We start from the raw sequence: 16,529 nt of genomic DNA, 5'->3' as shown, positions 1-16,529 counted from the left end.
TTTTTGATTTGCTTAGAGCACCAGTTAGGACAGAGTCTTGTTTGATATTGATCACTTTGAGAACTATTATATTTTTAAAAAATGATAATTTTATCATTTTCTTTTATGTTTCTAATTTATTTCTCTTTCCATTTTACAATCCAATAGAACAAAAAGCTCATATTTATATTAATAAATTATAATATATTAATATTTAATACTTATATATACTAAATAAAAAATTTAGTATCCCTTTAAATATGAACCCTAGTTGATGGTTCACCTTGATTGCGTTCAAGGCCATCATTGCTTGCACCCAACCATCCAACACCATCGCTCCACGCAAATACCACCACCCATCACCATTATCTACAACTCTATGTAGGGAAAAGACATTGGCGAAGAAAAGAAGAGGTATAAAACATGCCTACATTTTGGAATCACAAATTCGCACCAAACTATTCTTTTTTATGCTTTCGGAATTGTCTTTCCGAAAGAATCCTACATCTTTTCGAACGGTCTTCTTTATGCTTCCAGAATCGTCTTTCTCAAAGAATCCTAACATCTTTCCAAACAGCCATACATATTTAATCCTAAAAATTACATTGGTTATACCCCAAAAAATACAGGGTGTTGCTAGGTGCACCCAGCATTATTGCTGGTGCACCTAGCATTTTTTAAAAATGCCAAAATTGTCCCTGTTTTTTTTTCGCATTTGTGACAGGTGTGCGTGAGGGTGGTTCGTAAATCATACGGATCAAGTTTATTTATAAGGTTGATACGGATCAACTTGATCCAAATGTTGATATTAAGCATACGGATCAAGTTGATCCGTAAGGCTTCTACACATGAAGTTGATCTGCATTGTTCCGTAAAAGGCTTACGGATCAAGTTAATTCGTAAAAGGCTTACGGAACAACACGGATCAACTTCATCTGTAGAAGCCTTACGGATCAACTTGATCCGTAAAAGACTTACGGATCAAGTTAATCTGTAAGGGTTTTACGGATCAAGTAGATCCATAAAAGACTTACGGATCAAGGGTATTTTCGTCATTTCATCTTAAGTGCTGGGTGCACCAGCAATAATACTGGGTGCACTTAGCAACACCCAAAAATACACGGGTTTTGGCCCAAACAAAACCGGGTCGGGCCCAAATCAGAGGGAGCCTTCTTCATTCACATTGTGAACGGAGGGGCAAAACCGTAAAACAAATCAGCTTCATCTTCGTGTGGTAGGGTTTATGCCGAAGACCCAGAGCGTGACATCACTCTCATCATAGTCACTGACACAGTTACGCTCTAACCGGTTATTCAACTCCGCATCCAATTCAATGCAATGTTGAGAAATAAAACTCACCACTAGCTTCTTCAACCACCATCAACAATGAGGTATTATTCCCAATTCAAACACTTATCCCATTTCCTCAAAACCCTAACCCGACGACCCCAAAACCCTACCTTCGCTTCTGCACGGATCTCACAGAACCTTCCACCGCGTCCCTCCCACGCGCGTGACTACTGCAGCAGCGGCGGCGCGTCGCTGTCGCAGGGTTCGGAGAAGGTGGCGGCGATCGTGGACGAGGTGATGGGGCTGACGCTGCTGGAAGTGATGGACCTGGTGGAGGTCATGCGCGAGAAGCGCGGCGTCAACGAGCTTCCGATCGCGATGCTCATGGTGCCCGGAATGGGCGTGCCGAGGGGCATTCCGAGGGGAGCCGCGAAGGGCGGAGGCGCTGCCACCGGAGGAGCGGAGGTGAAGGCGGCGGAAAAGACGGCGTTCGATGTGAAGCTCGAGGGTTTTGACGCGGCGGCGAAGATCAAGGTGATCAAGGAGGTGAGGACGTTTACGAGCTTGGGGTTGAAGGAGGCCAAGGATTTGGTGGAGAAGGTCCCCGCGGTGTTGAAGAAAGGGGTCACGAAAGAAGAGGCTGAGAGTATCATTGCCAAGATGAAGGAGGTTGGCGCTAAGGTTTCCATGGAATAATAAGGTACGGAATTGTTGTTCTTGTGAGATGAAGATGATGTCTTGTTATGTTTGAACTTTGATATGTTGCTCCCATGGTATCATTGAGCATGTATCATTTTCATTTCAATCAATACAATGAGTTATTTTTATGGAACTTCCTTTCACCGTCCTTCAGGTCAAGTTGGGTGATGTCCTTTTAAAATTCTGGTAATCGCAACACAACTGCTCATGCAGCTTAAAACATTTTGTTATAGGAATTGTATTCATATATGTGATATTGTAACGGAAATTACGATTTCATGTTTGATCTAAAGGAAAAGGGATTCCAAAACTTAATAAGAAATTAAAGTCTTTGGCTTGTGAAATTATATAAGACTAATACATGAGTGTTTGTGAGGCTTATGTAGAGAACATGTTGTATGTGAGGCTTAACGACAACACCATTTCTAATGTTAAATGGATTCTTGTTAATGGTGTTGATTTTACTTTAAAGAAGAAGTGTTGGATGCTTGGACTTCTATGAAATTATTATTGCCTAGCAATGAATTCTATATGGAAGACTGCTAAAGCATAAAGTGAGATTTGAAGTTGGATCCGTATGCATGTCCTGATAATCGTGAATAATGTTATACTATGTATATTCATTGTGAATGCTACCAAAAGAGGTTTTTGGCAATCTCATTTTCTAATTAGTATTTTAATATTTGGACTTGCCTAGGAAAAGACAGGATGACAAACAAAACATGGCGTAGAGTTTTTTCTTCTTTGATCAAGTGTAGCAGCTTATTCCTCACACTCAAGTTATCTGCAGGTGATGGAACTCAAGGAATGCCTTGCCATAATTCAAAGCTGTTAACCTTTCTTGTATTTGAAAACTTTGCTGAGCACACTATGAAATTATTGTTATTTCTCCCTTACATAAGGCTCTTTTTGCCTTGAATTTTCTTGATCATTTCTTAACCAATGTTGTAAAATTGGTTTTTGATGGTGGAATCATTTTTGAACTAACATACACATGTTACTAGCTGCTAAAGTTCTAGATCCAATTGGTTGTCCACTGAACTACTATGACCACACAATCATGTGCCATGGACAACTAGAATTGAAGTTAAGCCCCAAATACTGCTCCTCACTTTATCTTCTCTTGGATGTGTACAGTTTGTGTTATTGACTTCATTTTCTTATTCTGGTTTGTCTCCTTTTATGAGGTTTTGATACATCCCTTCCAACAGTTTTCTCGTGTGCAAATATGCACATGCTGTGGATCACAAGATTTGACTCTAGAAGAAAATTTTCTCTTTATATAATGAGAATTTTCTCGTGTACAACATCCCTCCCCCATACCTTCGCATAGCGAAGAGCCTCTGGGCAATGGGGTACGAAGTTTTTATAATGAGAATTTTTCTATGTGGAAATCTGCATACTGCACCTCATTTCGGTTTAATCCCATCCTTTTTCATAATTGCTTAGGCAGATTAATCTCTGAAAACAGAGTAGTTTTGCAAGGAGGGAAGCTAAGCAGTAAGAATGAGTTTCATAGTGTCTCTTATACATAGAGTTATCTTGATTGGTGGTTGAAAAGAACTGTTTCTAGACATTGGAATTTAGTCTTTGTTGCAAATTCTGGGTCCCAATTAGAGTGGCGCTGGGATTGGATTTCCAGTTCACCCAACATAAGAAGGATGATGAACTTTATTTACCATATTAATAATCATTTTGTCCCTTCTGTCACATTTCTAGTTTGAATTTTAATTTTCTTGCTAAGAAACTGTCGAGAATCTGTGTGGTCAATTTTGTGTGCAGATCTTGGTTTACTGAAAATAATTGTTTGCATTTGGCCTTTAGTTTGTGTCTGGACAAGTGTATGTAAACTTAATTTTGAAAAGATGATTTTGGTTTAAAATGACTATGGAACAAAGTGATTTTTAATTTTTTTTTTTTACTGAGGTTTTGTTGAGTTTGTTAAACATGATGCGTGAGTTGTTATAAATCCTCTTATATGTCTTTGATTCAGATAAAAAAAGGTTGTATTTTGATAATAAAAAAATGCTAGCATTTAATACAAGCATTTATTTTGCAGATTATTAAGGTGACCTGTGTATGGCATTAAAATTACCAAAAATATACTTTTGTCCAAATAATATGACCTGTGTATGGCATTAAAATAGATAAGTCAATAAAATAAAGGCTTGTAGATGAATTTGACATAATTTATTGAGTACAAGTATATCAAAATCTCCAATGCTATAAGATTCAGGTCTGATTTGATATAGAATACAATAACCTGCAGATCATTTGTGCTATCAAATTATCAAAACATGTAACCAAAGTGTTTTGGGAATAATTTGTTCAACTGTGTCAACTTATATGACATAGCATGCACAATAAAAATTGCCATTAACAAATTCAGACCGGTAGTGCATCGTTATTGACTGGCTTGGTTTGTAGATCATTGAATTGAAGGGTGCAAGCCCATTGATTGAAGTGCAAAGGTACAATTTTTTACTTGACGATGACTAGGGTGCATAAGTGAAACAACTTGTGCCAAAGTTTTTTTTCACCATTGAATCTTTTAGTTTTTAAATGGAGGGCTCGGATTTTTTTAATTTTTAGAAACAATGCGGTTCAGAGAAACAATTCAAAACAAAATCAAATAGGCCAATCAGAAATTGGATATTAATCACCAAACATTCAAATGCTTCGAGCATTTAACCAAATAAATCACAAGTTAGAAAAAAATTATTAGATTGGTTTGATGATAAAGAGAAAAAAAGAAGAGATAGAGAAAAGAGAGGGATCAAATATTAACAAAATACTAACGATAAATATTTGTTTATAAAAAAAATTAACCTCAAACAAATTATTACGTTTTCTCGGTTGAAACTTTAGAGAGCCAACTAAAGGCACAATTTCACTTTCACTATCCTCATGGCATCAAACTTGAGTACTTGACACGAGGAAAATAAATTGCAGACTGAATTTAATAAGAAAAAAAAGGTGTTGATAATCTCTTTGCCACATTTTTTTTTGGGGTGGGGGGGGGAGAAATAGACTTATTGCATTTCATTCGTAATAAGAGCAAAGATACAATTTGGAATATGCTCAAAAACATGTTAGCTAACATGGAACCTAGATGCCCTAGCTAGTGTGTGAGCACCTTGGTTAACTTACCTGCCAATAAAACTCACCCTTGAGTATTGGTTAAGAGAAATTAAATTTTTACATTTTGCAAGAATAAAGTAAAATTCTGAGGCCCCTTTTAATCTGGTTTTCATCGCATCCCCACAATTTTGCAGTCAGTTTCAATGATAACATTGTTGAGCTCCAGTTGTGTGATCCATTGAACTGCTTTCATGAGTGCCCAGGCTTCAGCTTCACGTGGCTCTGGCGTTCCACTTTGTGTAACAGGTTTTGCCTTTACAAAGAATTCATTGTGGTCTCTGATCAAGATACCTGCTCCAAAAGAACCGCAATCTGTGAATATTAATGCATCTACATTAACTTTACAAAAAATGTTCACTAAATATATGCTATTGCATATTTAAGAAAAATGTTTTTTTTTAGAAAATTTAAGAAAAATGTTAGTACTATCTTCTTTGATCTAAGAATTTAGAATAATTCAGCCACGTCACTCAGGGTAAAATGTTAGTAATATCTAACGCATTGTTTTTTAATAAACCACTCTACTCAAGGGATTAGTTTATACTTTATATAAAACTTAATAAATTACACGTAGTTCGCACATGAATTTATTTTTCCCTAATTGGGGAAATGAACCCATAAACTTGGGAGGAACCTTCAAGGTTCAAACCTACTACAAATCTCTCCCAAACAAGTTTTCTAGTGTTTTACACTTTGCACATGTGATGAGAGACTAGACTAGTCCCTTGAGAGAAGCTCCTAACAAATAAAACGAAACCATACTTCACTGTCGCAGTCAAAATCTCCGTATTTGAATCCAATGACGCATATATCAATTCAACTCTGAATCTGAAGCTTCCCGTATGTCAACGGAAGCGCCCAAGCGCGACCAATGGCAGTGGGAGAACGCCACCGCCGGCGCCGCCGCTGGATTCGCCACCGTCGCCGTCATGCATCCCCTCGATGTTGTCCGAACTAGGTTCCAAGGTTTTCTCTCGCTCTTCTCATATAAACCAACATTTCTTATTTTTCACGCCTTCGAATTCTTAGAAGCATTATTTGATTCTGCAGTTAACGATGGTCGAGTCTCTAATTTTCCCAGTTACAAGAACACCGCTCACGCCGTTTTCACTATCGCTCGTTCCGAGGTTTGTGTGATTTCTTAATGTAGCAATGCCAATGTTTTTGTCAATTAAGGATTTAATTATCAACTTTCTTATTTAGTTAAGGCTTAAAATAAGTTTTTGGTCCTAAAGATTTTTTTTTAGTCCTTTAAAGATTTTTGTTTTGATTTTAGTTCTTTATATTTTTAATTTATTTTTTTTAGTTTTTGTACCTGCTATCAAGCTGAAATGGTGTTAAATGATTACGCAACAGCGGTCCAACATTAATAGTCCATTCATTGACTTAATGTTACTTGACATCATAGACTAAAATAAAAAAAATTAAATCTTTAAAGGATTAAAACAAAAAATTCAAAGGATTGAAATAAAAAAATAAAAATCATATTTTGTAAGAACCAAAAACTTAGTTAAGCCTTTTAATTAGTGACATTCCACAATTTTCTGCTGTTTATGCTACTTGTTAGGATTTTCGTCTGTCCCTTAAGAAAGGGAACTATCTTGATTGCTGAACTTTCTAGGCATAGAAATGTTAGAATATATAAAATTAGATGACACCTTTACAGCTTTGCGCCCTAGATAGTATGGTTGATGTTGAGCAAAAATAAATCTTACAGATGTGATGAAGTCAGCACTTTGGTTTCTGGTATTCGTGAAGAGTGAAGAGAAACTTTATAAGATTAATGCCACGACCTGAGATCTTATGGCTCATAGTGATATCAATGCGCACCGAATTTTGGTGACCAACATAGACATATAGGATACAACACCGTGTCAACATGTGGATATTGACAAATGCGGAAATTGTGAGACATGGAAGGGCTTAGATAATAGATACAAGTCATACAACATATAAAAATATCCAATGTGATATGTGTCCAACACTTGTAAAACAACCATTTTGGAGGTTTCTGTTTCATAGGTGACAAGGCTGCTTGTCATTAGATTTTGATTTTCACCTTGTTCAGAGTCTTATTTTCATGGATATTATCATGGTTTCAGCTAGGATCATTGAAGGCTCAATGTCCTCTCCTTCTACGTATTATTAATGGGTTTGGTGTTGACAAATTAACATCTGTTGCAAATTGCAATAGGAGAGAAAGTTTTGCTTTAGTTACTTTGCGTATGTCATACTTTGAATGTCCTACTTATATGCTACGCTTTATCCTGCAGGGATTAAGAGGGTTATATGCAGGCTTCCTTCCTGGGGTTCTTGGGTCAACTATTTCATGGAGTTTATATTTCTTCTTGTAAGTACTAAATTCCATCAGTGAGAATGAGAATTTAATTGAAGTCTACTTTTAACCTATCATTTTTATATCTGATGCTCACTAGGAGAGAGTGATATTATGTAGGATGGCTGACTCTTTGATGTTTGCATCCTGGTTTCTGTGCATATATGCATCCTCTCCCGTTAAATTTTAACTTGTTTAATGAGTTTGAAAATCTTCTCTCACTCCTACTCACTCACCCTCATGCACACAGGTGAAAAATACGTATCAAAATTCTTTTTTAGTCAGGACCAAATCAATATGTTAGTATCTCCTAGTCTACAGGACATAGTAGTTTCATTTAACACCAAACAACTACTTCGAAATGTCTGTTCTTTACATGTCAAAGGATGAAAGGATTCTCCGCCCTCCATTCATTTATTTATTTTTTCCTTCCAGACTTGAGTGATTAATTATTACTGTTAGAGTGGTTACTGGTCCATCTGATTGCTTTTGTAGAAGACCAAACTCATCATACCAAACTTTTTTTTTTCCAATTGCAGCTATGACAGAGCCAAACAGAGATATGCAAGGAACAGGGAGGGGAAGTTGAGCCCAGGTCTGCATCTTGCCTCAGCAGCTGAAGCAGGAGCTATAGTAAGTGCATAAAATCCCAATATTATGAATACAAAGCCACATATATAATTCTTAGCAGTGTTGTTAAATAGTGGTTCCATGGCCACCATGGTGGAATGGCATGGCAGATTTTTTGCCAACCGCCATGGGGAAAATGTGAAGGGATGCCTGCTATGGCAGCGCCATAGTCCACAATGGTGTGTTCCACAATGGTGCGTTTATATGGCGGAATTTAGGCCTTCCACCATCTGCCATTGATATAATTGATTCTTAGTATGTTGTACAACCCTGCTGGAGTTTTGTTGGATGTTGGAGTTGAGTTTCTGCTGCCCGAGGTTTTGCATTTTTAAATTTGGCACTATTGGGCTGCAGGAGAGATGAAAGGCAATAAAATGAAGGGATTTGACTCATCCAAAGTGAGTGATTCACTTTAGAGGGAAAAGGGAGATGTTAAGGCCACTGATCTGAAATCAACAATTTAGATTGTGATAAATTACATGTAAATGTATAATAAAATATAAAATAATTGAAACCTATTCCCTTTATTTTCTTTCTCATTGATGGATATAACACCTTACTTTTCTCTCTAAAGTGAATCCCTCAATTTAGATTCACTTTAGAGGAATCAAATGCACAACGAAGTACTTTACGTGAGCTGTATTGATGAATTTGCCAATGAAAATTATTGTTTGAACTGTTTGAGAATGGAACTAATATACTTAAGTTTACTATTTCCTTATCTATGTGCTTATCTTTTAGATCTTGCTTTGCTTTCATAGTTGGATGCTTAGGATTCCAAAGTCTTCCAAACATATTGTGGCACATACCTGGTCTAAACTGAACCTTCAGTTATTATGGTTTCCATTGCCTTTCGCCAGGTTTCCTTCTTCACAAATCCAGTATGGCTGGTAAAGACAAGATTGCAGCTTCAAACTCCTCTTCATCAGACACGACCATACTCTGGGGTTTATGGTCTGCTCTCCATCTTAATTTAACTTTATTTTAAACTGTTTACTTTGGGATTTTACTTTTAAGCATTCATATTATTTGTTTGCTGATAAAAAAAAAAAAAGCATTCATATTATTTGTGCTTTGGATCTAGATGTTAGCTATAAATGCATTGCTTAACTATTGTCTTTTACACATAAGAATATTCTTAATCTCAGTTACCTTGCCCTAAATTGAATTTGAAATTAGTATCCAAAAGTTGAAAATAGGTCAATTTCAGCAATTGGTTCAATTTGAGTCATGGTATTTGACAGAGCATTTATTCTCTCACCCAAAATGGTTACGGGTTCGGGGCAAGTTATATATCACCACTATATTTGTATTCAGTAATTCATTACTAACCAGTATTAAGCACGTGCATTCATCCTATTTGTTCCATTGCATTGTCTTGTATGATGTTGATTTTCAGACTGGTTAAAAAAACTTTAATTTATATATAAATGATTTCAGTTGTTTAGAGAAAGGAATGATCAAGATGTAAGAGTTAGGTACATTTTCTTTTATCAGCAAAATAATATTATATTATAAATAATTCAGTACAAGGGGTACTGATGAGTGTACAGATCTTGAGCCAGATAAACAGAAATATGGTATCCTAATACAAGCTATATCTCAAGAATTAGGAGACCCTATATCTGACAGAATGCTTAGCTCAAAACTACCCAGTGTCTATATACTTATTCCTCCCGAATTACAAAAGCCATCCCTAATATTACTGGACCAGTGGTGAAAAGGTATGTCAAAACCTTTTTCCAGATTTTTTAGCCACATCCAGCACAAGAAAATAGCACCCTCCATCAATTTACTAACATTGAAACTTTCATCTAAAAAGACAATCTTGTTTCTATGCTGCCAAATACTCCAAGTTAAGGAGATCCACCAAATATACCAGCGCTGTATCCTGACACCAGAAGACCTCCCAAAAGCATGTTGGAGGAAGTGTTGTCTTGGAGTTTGCGGAAATGCACCCATGATGTTTATCTAGGACATCGATTCCCACCAAAGCAGCAGAATTTTACTGCAACTGAAAAATAGGTGTTCTGCATCCTCTTCCTTGTTTCTGCAGAATGGGCACATAGAATCAATACTTTTGATATTTCTCCTACGTAAGTTCATCTTTGTTGGCAATCTGTCCCGGATTAATCTCCATCCTGATTTTCATCTGTGGTATCTCTCATAAGCAACATGTACGCATTCCCCACTGTGTAGTCGCCACTTGAATCTCCCTTCCAGACTCACTTGTCCCATCGGTCAAGATATATTGTGATACCTTCTATGTCCTCCAAGAACTTAGCAGCCATATGTCTTTCTGCATCAAAAAGTAGTCGCCTCCACTGAAATCTCCACTCCCAGCTTACATCTAATAAACTCCCCATCTGCTGGATAAACTGTTCTTGCTGATAAGAATTAATGTATAACTTAGGGTACTTCAGCATGAGTGGCACACCATCTTCTCTCCAACCATCCTCCCAAAATCTCACCCTTGTTCTGCACTCCACCTTCCATTTTATCCTTTTTTTCAAACCAATTACCCTCCTCAGTAGAATGAGTAATGAATCTGATGTCCTGCCACCATAAAGATTCACTTCTGACCCTTCTTTCCTCATCCAAGTTCCTCCATCCTCCATATTTTGAATCCAACACCCGAGCCCACAGTTCCCCTTGGTGATGGAATAAATTCCATCACCATTTTCCGAGAAGGGCATAATTAAATTTCCTCAGGTCCCTGATTCCCAACCCCCCTTTCTCCTTTGGTAGGCACACTGAATCCCACTTTACCCAAGCAATCTTTCTGCTCCAAGCCTCCACCCCACAAAGATCGCCACTGTAGTCTCACCAGCTTATCTAATACTTTATTAGGTACTCTGAAAAAAGAAAAGAAGTAAATGGGAATGGAGTTTAGGACTGACTTTATGAGAGTCACCCTACCCACAAAGGAAAGATTTTTTTGTTTCCATTTTGACAGCTTCCTCTTACATTTTTTTATAATGACATCCCAAACCTCACAACGCCTTAGGTTTGCCCCAATCAGGATATCCAAGTAGGGAAAAGGTATAGCCAACAGTTTGCAGTTTAGATACCTTGCAGCATCCTTCATCCACTGATCCGACATCCCAACTGCCCAAAAACTACTCTTTGCAAAGTTAATTTTGAGTCCCGATACCAGCTCGAAGCTCCACAATATCACCTTAATTGCTTTCACATTTTCCATCAAGGCTTCCCCGAAGAAAATTGTATCATCTACATATTGTAGAATACTGATTTCTACATTATTTCTTCCAATTGAAAAACCTTCAAACAACTTTTTCTCCATTACTTCTCTCATTATGCCATTTAGACCCTCTGTAATGATATTAAACAGAAGTGTAGCTAGCGGATCCCCTTGTCTGAGTCCTCTTTGTGGGGTGAACTTAGCCGTAGGGCTTCTATTAACCAATATCGAGATGGAAGCGGATTTGAGACAGCCCTCAATCCAAGTGATCCATTTAGACCAAAAACCCATCCTCCTCAGCATGTACAACAAGAAATCCCAACAGACTGAGTTGTATGCCTTTTCATAATCAACTTAATACCAGACATGACTTGTTACACCTTTTTGCTTCCTCAACCGCTTCATTAGCAATAAGAACGATGTGTAACATATGTCTGCCCTCAATGAAGGCAGTTTGTCTCTCATCTATGATTATTGGTAGCACCTTCTTCACCACCCCCAGGGTATTCACATGACCCTTTCCCCTTTAATTCAAAGTTTTCTGACAGCAATGGGCCTGTACTATGATTATGATTCTTTATCCCTTCCGATGCAACCTCCTTCCCATTTTCCATCATACTCGAGTGTGTGTCTTCCTCGTGTTGCCTCTTTCGTGCACTTACCCTCAGACCTTCTTTGTTGGGCAAGTCTGTGTTTGACGACATAGGCTATCCCATCTACCTCGCTTTGTTCACATCCTACTTCCTTGTACCCATTTTGGATTGGTCATTGTGTTAGGAACCTTGGGTTATTACCCTGGGGTCCATATGAGAGACCTTGTCCATTAGTCAACCGTAACTCTCCAACTTCCCCTAACGGCTCTCCTTTGTCTGCAATCACTTTGGTCATTATCAGCGAACACTCATTTTTTGGTGAGACATCATCGGCCAGTAATGGAGTCCCGATTTCACTCTCTTTAGAGCTTATTTCTTCTGACGACCCTATCAAACTCCCTGTCCAACATTTACATCTGCTAGAGTTATAGCATGTTTCTTCAGCCATATGAACCATGTATTCCTCCCCATTGATCGAAACTGCTACAACATGTTGGATTATAGGGTACCATGGGTTTTAATTAGCACCCGTGCCCTATCCAGCTGTTGGAGTTCTTCCACATCGTCATCCACCTCCACCACTTCCCCTACTGCCGATGCAATCTTCTTAATGCTCTCCATATCCCATACGTGTTGTGGGATTCCCCAGCACAACATCCACACCAGCCTGTACATAGTCCTCATTCTTGGGTTTCACTTCTTCACCTTATGGAACAGGGACAGTTCATTGTCAGTTGCTTCCTTACACAGTTGTTCAGCTTTGGAATCAGTGAGTCCCAATAACAACACCATGTCATCCCCTAGATACTTTGACGTGATATATTCTCCTCTGTCCCACATGAGTTCATCTTCCACTCTATCAAACATCACCAGGTTCCTCAGTCTTCCTACCCAAGCATTATTGAGCCATGTTCTTTCCTCCATAGATATATTCAGCTGTACCGACGAGTGAGAAATGGTTCCCATTGGATTCGTGTGCCTTGGCGTCCACCTTCGCCCCATGTTTTGATTATTTGTCACCACCGCTCTCGTGTACGAGCTTGATGTTATCATTTTATGGGATTATTAGTGCACCTTCGTTCCTACATTGATCTTTCACACCCTCGATTATTTTCTTTGAGTCTATCCCCACCTTGTACTTCTCTTCTGAATTAGGTTCACCATTTAGCGTCCTCTCCCTTCCATGCTTTGGTATGTTGACATGTAGTTTCAGACCCCCAATTATAAGATTATCCAACTGTCTTTCAAGCCTCCCTACATCACCCACTCCCTTGAATCTCACGAAGCCATACCTCTTGCCACTCCTATTTGTATTTTTCGCAATGAAGAACTCTCTTACATCCCCCCATTTCTTGAACTCATACCTCAAATCTTTTTCACACATTTCCTTTGGAAATCTTGTGAAGTAAAAGGAGAAGACATCAGGTGCATCCCTCCAGTTTGTACGTTTCACCGTAGCTTGTTGGCTGCACCCATTTCCAGCATAGTTACGTCAGGATCCCTCACTCACCCACGCTTTGTTTATCTTTCTCACCCACTCTGTTTCTCTCTCGACCTTTCCCTCATTCTCTCGGTAAGAGTTAGGTACATAAGTTGGCTTTTTTTTTCTTTTGTGATTTGGGGAGGTGGTTATGTTTCACTCAACTACTTAAAACATGATGGTCACTATATTTTGTTTATTGTGGTTATCTTCATCATATGAATTGCTAACCAATCATGAAAAAATTTTATCTGTAAAAATTAAATATCAGATGCATTTATAACCATAATGAGGGAGGAAGGATTTAGTGCACTTTACAAAGGGATTGTTCCAGGTCTATTTCTGGTATGTTGCTGGTTCTTGTTATTTTACGTGTCAATCTTAGCACTTAAAGTTTTAATCAAATTAAATATAATGTACAGAATTATGCTTAAAGATAAAAGACCTTATTCACCCCTAAAAAAAAAATTATAGGTCATTCTTTTCCAATCTATAATGGGCATTGTATAATTTGCAACTAGCCACTATGAACTCTAATCTTCCAATTAAACCCAAAGACTATCAGAAATTTCGCAATTGATCCTTCCTTTTAATAACTGTTAAGTGACTAACAGAATGTGTTTGCCATGTGATGTCACATGATCACTAACATATGTTGGTATAATATGTTGTAGGTATATTCATCAATATATGATTTGCTAACTACTCATGAAATTTTATTCTGTTAAAATATCAGATGCATTTAGGACCATAATGAGGGAAGAAGGATTTAGTGCACTTTACAGAGGAATTGTTCCTGGTCTATTTCTGGTACGTTTGCTGGTTTTTGCTATTAGACCCGTCAATCTTGGCACTTAATATTTTAATTATTGATTAAATATGATGTGTGGTATTGTGGTTATTTAAAAATAGAGGTCTTTCTTTCACAAAATCAGGATATTAACAAGATTTCCTGAGTATATGTCTGAAAGTTGGTTATATTAAACTTTTAGCTTATGAATACTTTTTTGCCGAAGCTTTTTAGTTATTTATGAAGCTATAGTCTAAATTTACTAAAGCCATTATTAGGTTGCTACTTTTCTCTAGGGTGAGGGACAATTTTGAACTCCGATGGCTATATCAATTATCAAGTATTGGCTAAAGTCACAAAATCATACTTATCATTGTCTTTTTATGCTTTATAATGAGCTTAATTTAATTTGTCTTTCAGCAGGTCTCTCATGGTGCTATTCAGTTTACAGCATATGAGGAGCTACGCAAAGTTATTGTTGATTTTAAGAGTAAGGGAAGTACAGTAGATAATCAAAACCCTGATAAATTGCTGGTAAGTTAGAGGACCTTGGATCCACTTAACTCTGGAATTCACATGTATTGGACTATTTACATTTCTCAAATGATTTTTTGATGTTGACCTTTTTGGTCACTTGTACTATTGCTCTGCTAGTCTTGCTCCGATAAGTCATTGCTCTAGTTTGGTAGAGCCAAATGACATATCTCAAGAATCATGACTCTGGTTGTTGCATGCATGTGGATAGTGGATGCCTATGGTTTTGACTTGATTGTATACTGGCTTGGTCTTGGTATATTTAAGTTGATATTAGTTACCTCAGTTAGATTTTATTCCCTGTTTTCAAATGGCTATATTGAATTCAGGGACTTGTTAAATGGGAGAAATGTAGCTTTAGGCATAGCCTACATTTTATTTATTACAAGCTTATAGCTTTTTAAGCCATGTTAGTCTGGTACTCTTAGCTTCCCTCTATCTGATGTTAACAAATGATTTCAATTGATTTTGTGTTATAAGAAACAAATCAATATTTATATCCAAAATCTACTGTTGTAATGTTTTCATATTGTATTCTTTTCCCCAGAATTCTGTTGATTATGCTGTTCTTGGAGCAACATCAAAACTTGCTGCAGTACTTCTAACCTATCCATTTCAGGTACAACTGTTTGTCCCCTCTCTTTGGAAGGAGGATTCTAGCTTCTACAGTCCTTAAGTATGATATATCAATCATTGAAGAAGTTGCTTTCTCATGAGACATACTTTATCCCCCCTTTTTCAGGTTATACGGGCTCGATTGCAGGTACAAGGATGTCATTACAAAGATAGAGATATTACAAATTTCTTTTCTTTTAACTGTGCATCTTTCTCTGAGCTGGACTGAAGTTTCCTTGTCTGTGCAGCAAAGACCCAGTGGTGATGGGGTTCCAAGATATATGGACACTTTGCATGTTGTGAAAGAAACTGCACGGTACATATTAAAACCCATCCTAGATTTAGTTTACATCTTTATATTGGCAAATAAGCAAAGGTGAAACTGGACAGAAATCATAAATATTAATGGTGATTAGCATTATTCAATTGCTTATACCTTGGCAAATGGCAACACAATATAGGTTGACTCTTGGTGAAATGCTAATGCTGTCAATGAATTATAAAGACTATATAGTTACTCTTGTGTGTATCCAAATTAATATGCTCTTGATCATTTCAAATTGAGATATAAGCCATTATAGATTTTGTTCTGTTGCAGATTTGAAAGTGTCCGAGGTTTTTACAAAGGAATTACCGCAAACCTCTTGAAGAATGCTCCCGCTTCTTCGATAACATTTATTGTTTATGAAAATGTCCTAAAATTGCTTAAACCGGCTAGAAGGAATGACTGAGTATTTCATGATTCTTTCCTTTCTCCTTATTGCTGTTTAATCTCCTTTCTTATCTGATATTTGTTGCATTGAAAAATTGCTCATTTTTCCTATCACTTTTTAATGATGGGATTCTACACAATACACAATTGCTCATTGAAGTTAGACAACCCCAAAAACAAAGTAAATCTTGACAATTTGCATGCATTTCACTGTTTGCGAGCTAAAACCGACTCATAACTGTTACCTAATTAGTGAAGAGCATCTGCTCGAGTTTCGTACCACTATTTTCTAGTAAAACACCGGTGCCACATAATTAAAAGTATAATTAAGCCTAATTTAGACATATATTAGAATTAATAAATCTATTCAAATTCTATTTACATGTTAATTGTTCATGAATTGTAGTTTCGCCTTTACTCCGTATTAATCAGAGTTAACCAAATAGATGGTTCGTTTGCTTTTCTGATACAGAATATGATCCACAATAAGTTATTTAAATAATTAACAATTGAAACATCATCATTTATA

The 16,529-nt window shown here is 37.1% G+C and overlaps 2 protein-coding genes across 4 annotated transcripts; both read left to right on the top strand.

The window, feature by feature from the left end:
• The first annotated feature begins 1,180 nt into the window (after positions 1 to 1,180).
• LOC114381917 (50S ribosomal protein L7/L12-like) lies at positions 1,181 to 3,118 on the top strand. Its single transcript, XM_028341149.1, has 2 exons — positions 1,181 to 1,969; positions 2,666 to 3,118. Exon 1 carries the CDS (start codon positions 1,366 to 1,368, stop codon positions 1,963 to 1,965), a length of 600 nt encoding a protein of 199 aa, XP_028196950.1. The 5' UTR covers positions 1,181 to 1,365; the 3' UTR covers positions 1,966 to 1,969; positions 2,666 to 3,118.
• Positions 3,119 to 5,677: 2,559 nt separating this feature from the next.
• Positions 5,678 to 16,159, top strand: LOC114381895 (folate transporter 1, chloroplastic-like). Of its 3 annotated transcripts, none has more exons than XM_028341136.1 (11): positions 5,678 to 6,075; positions 6,160 to 6,236; positions 7,383 to 7,459; positions 7,984 to 8,077; positions 8,935 to 9,028; positions 14,086 to 14,159; positions 14,560 to 14,673; positions 15,221 to 15,292; positions 15,416 to 15,436; positions 15,537 to 15,604; positions 15,870 to 16,159. In XM_028341136.1, exons 1-11 carry the CDS (start codon positions 5,952 to 5,954, stop codon positions 15,934 to 15,936), a joined length of 882 nt encoding a protein of 293 aa, XP_028196937.1. In that variant the 5' UTR covers positions 5,678 to 5,951; the 3' UTR covers positions 15,937 to 16,159. The 3 variants fall into 3 exon arrangements, with proteins under 3 accessions (XP_028196937.1, XP_028196930.1, XP_028196924.1); XM_028341129.1 differs by having other exon boundaries at positions 5,679 to 6,075; positions 14,563 to 14,673; positions 15,887 to 16,159; XM_028341123.1 differs by having other exon boundaries at positions 5,679 to 6,075; positions 15,887 to 16,159.
• Positions 16,160 to 16,529: the final 370 nt, after the last annotated feature.

This window comes from Glycine soja, chromosome 2 (genome assembly GCF_004193775.1).
Source record: "Glycine soja cultivar W05 chromosome 2, ASM419377v2, whole genome shotgun sequence".
In the NCBI taxonomy this organism is placed as follows: Eukaryota; Viridiplantae; Streptophyta; class Magnoliopsida; order Fabales; family Fabaceae; genus Glycine; species Glycine soja.
The sequence above is the reverse complement of the archived record's forward strand: the minus strand, read 5'-3'. Positions and strand labels throughout refer to the sequence as shown.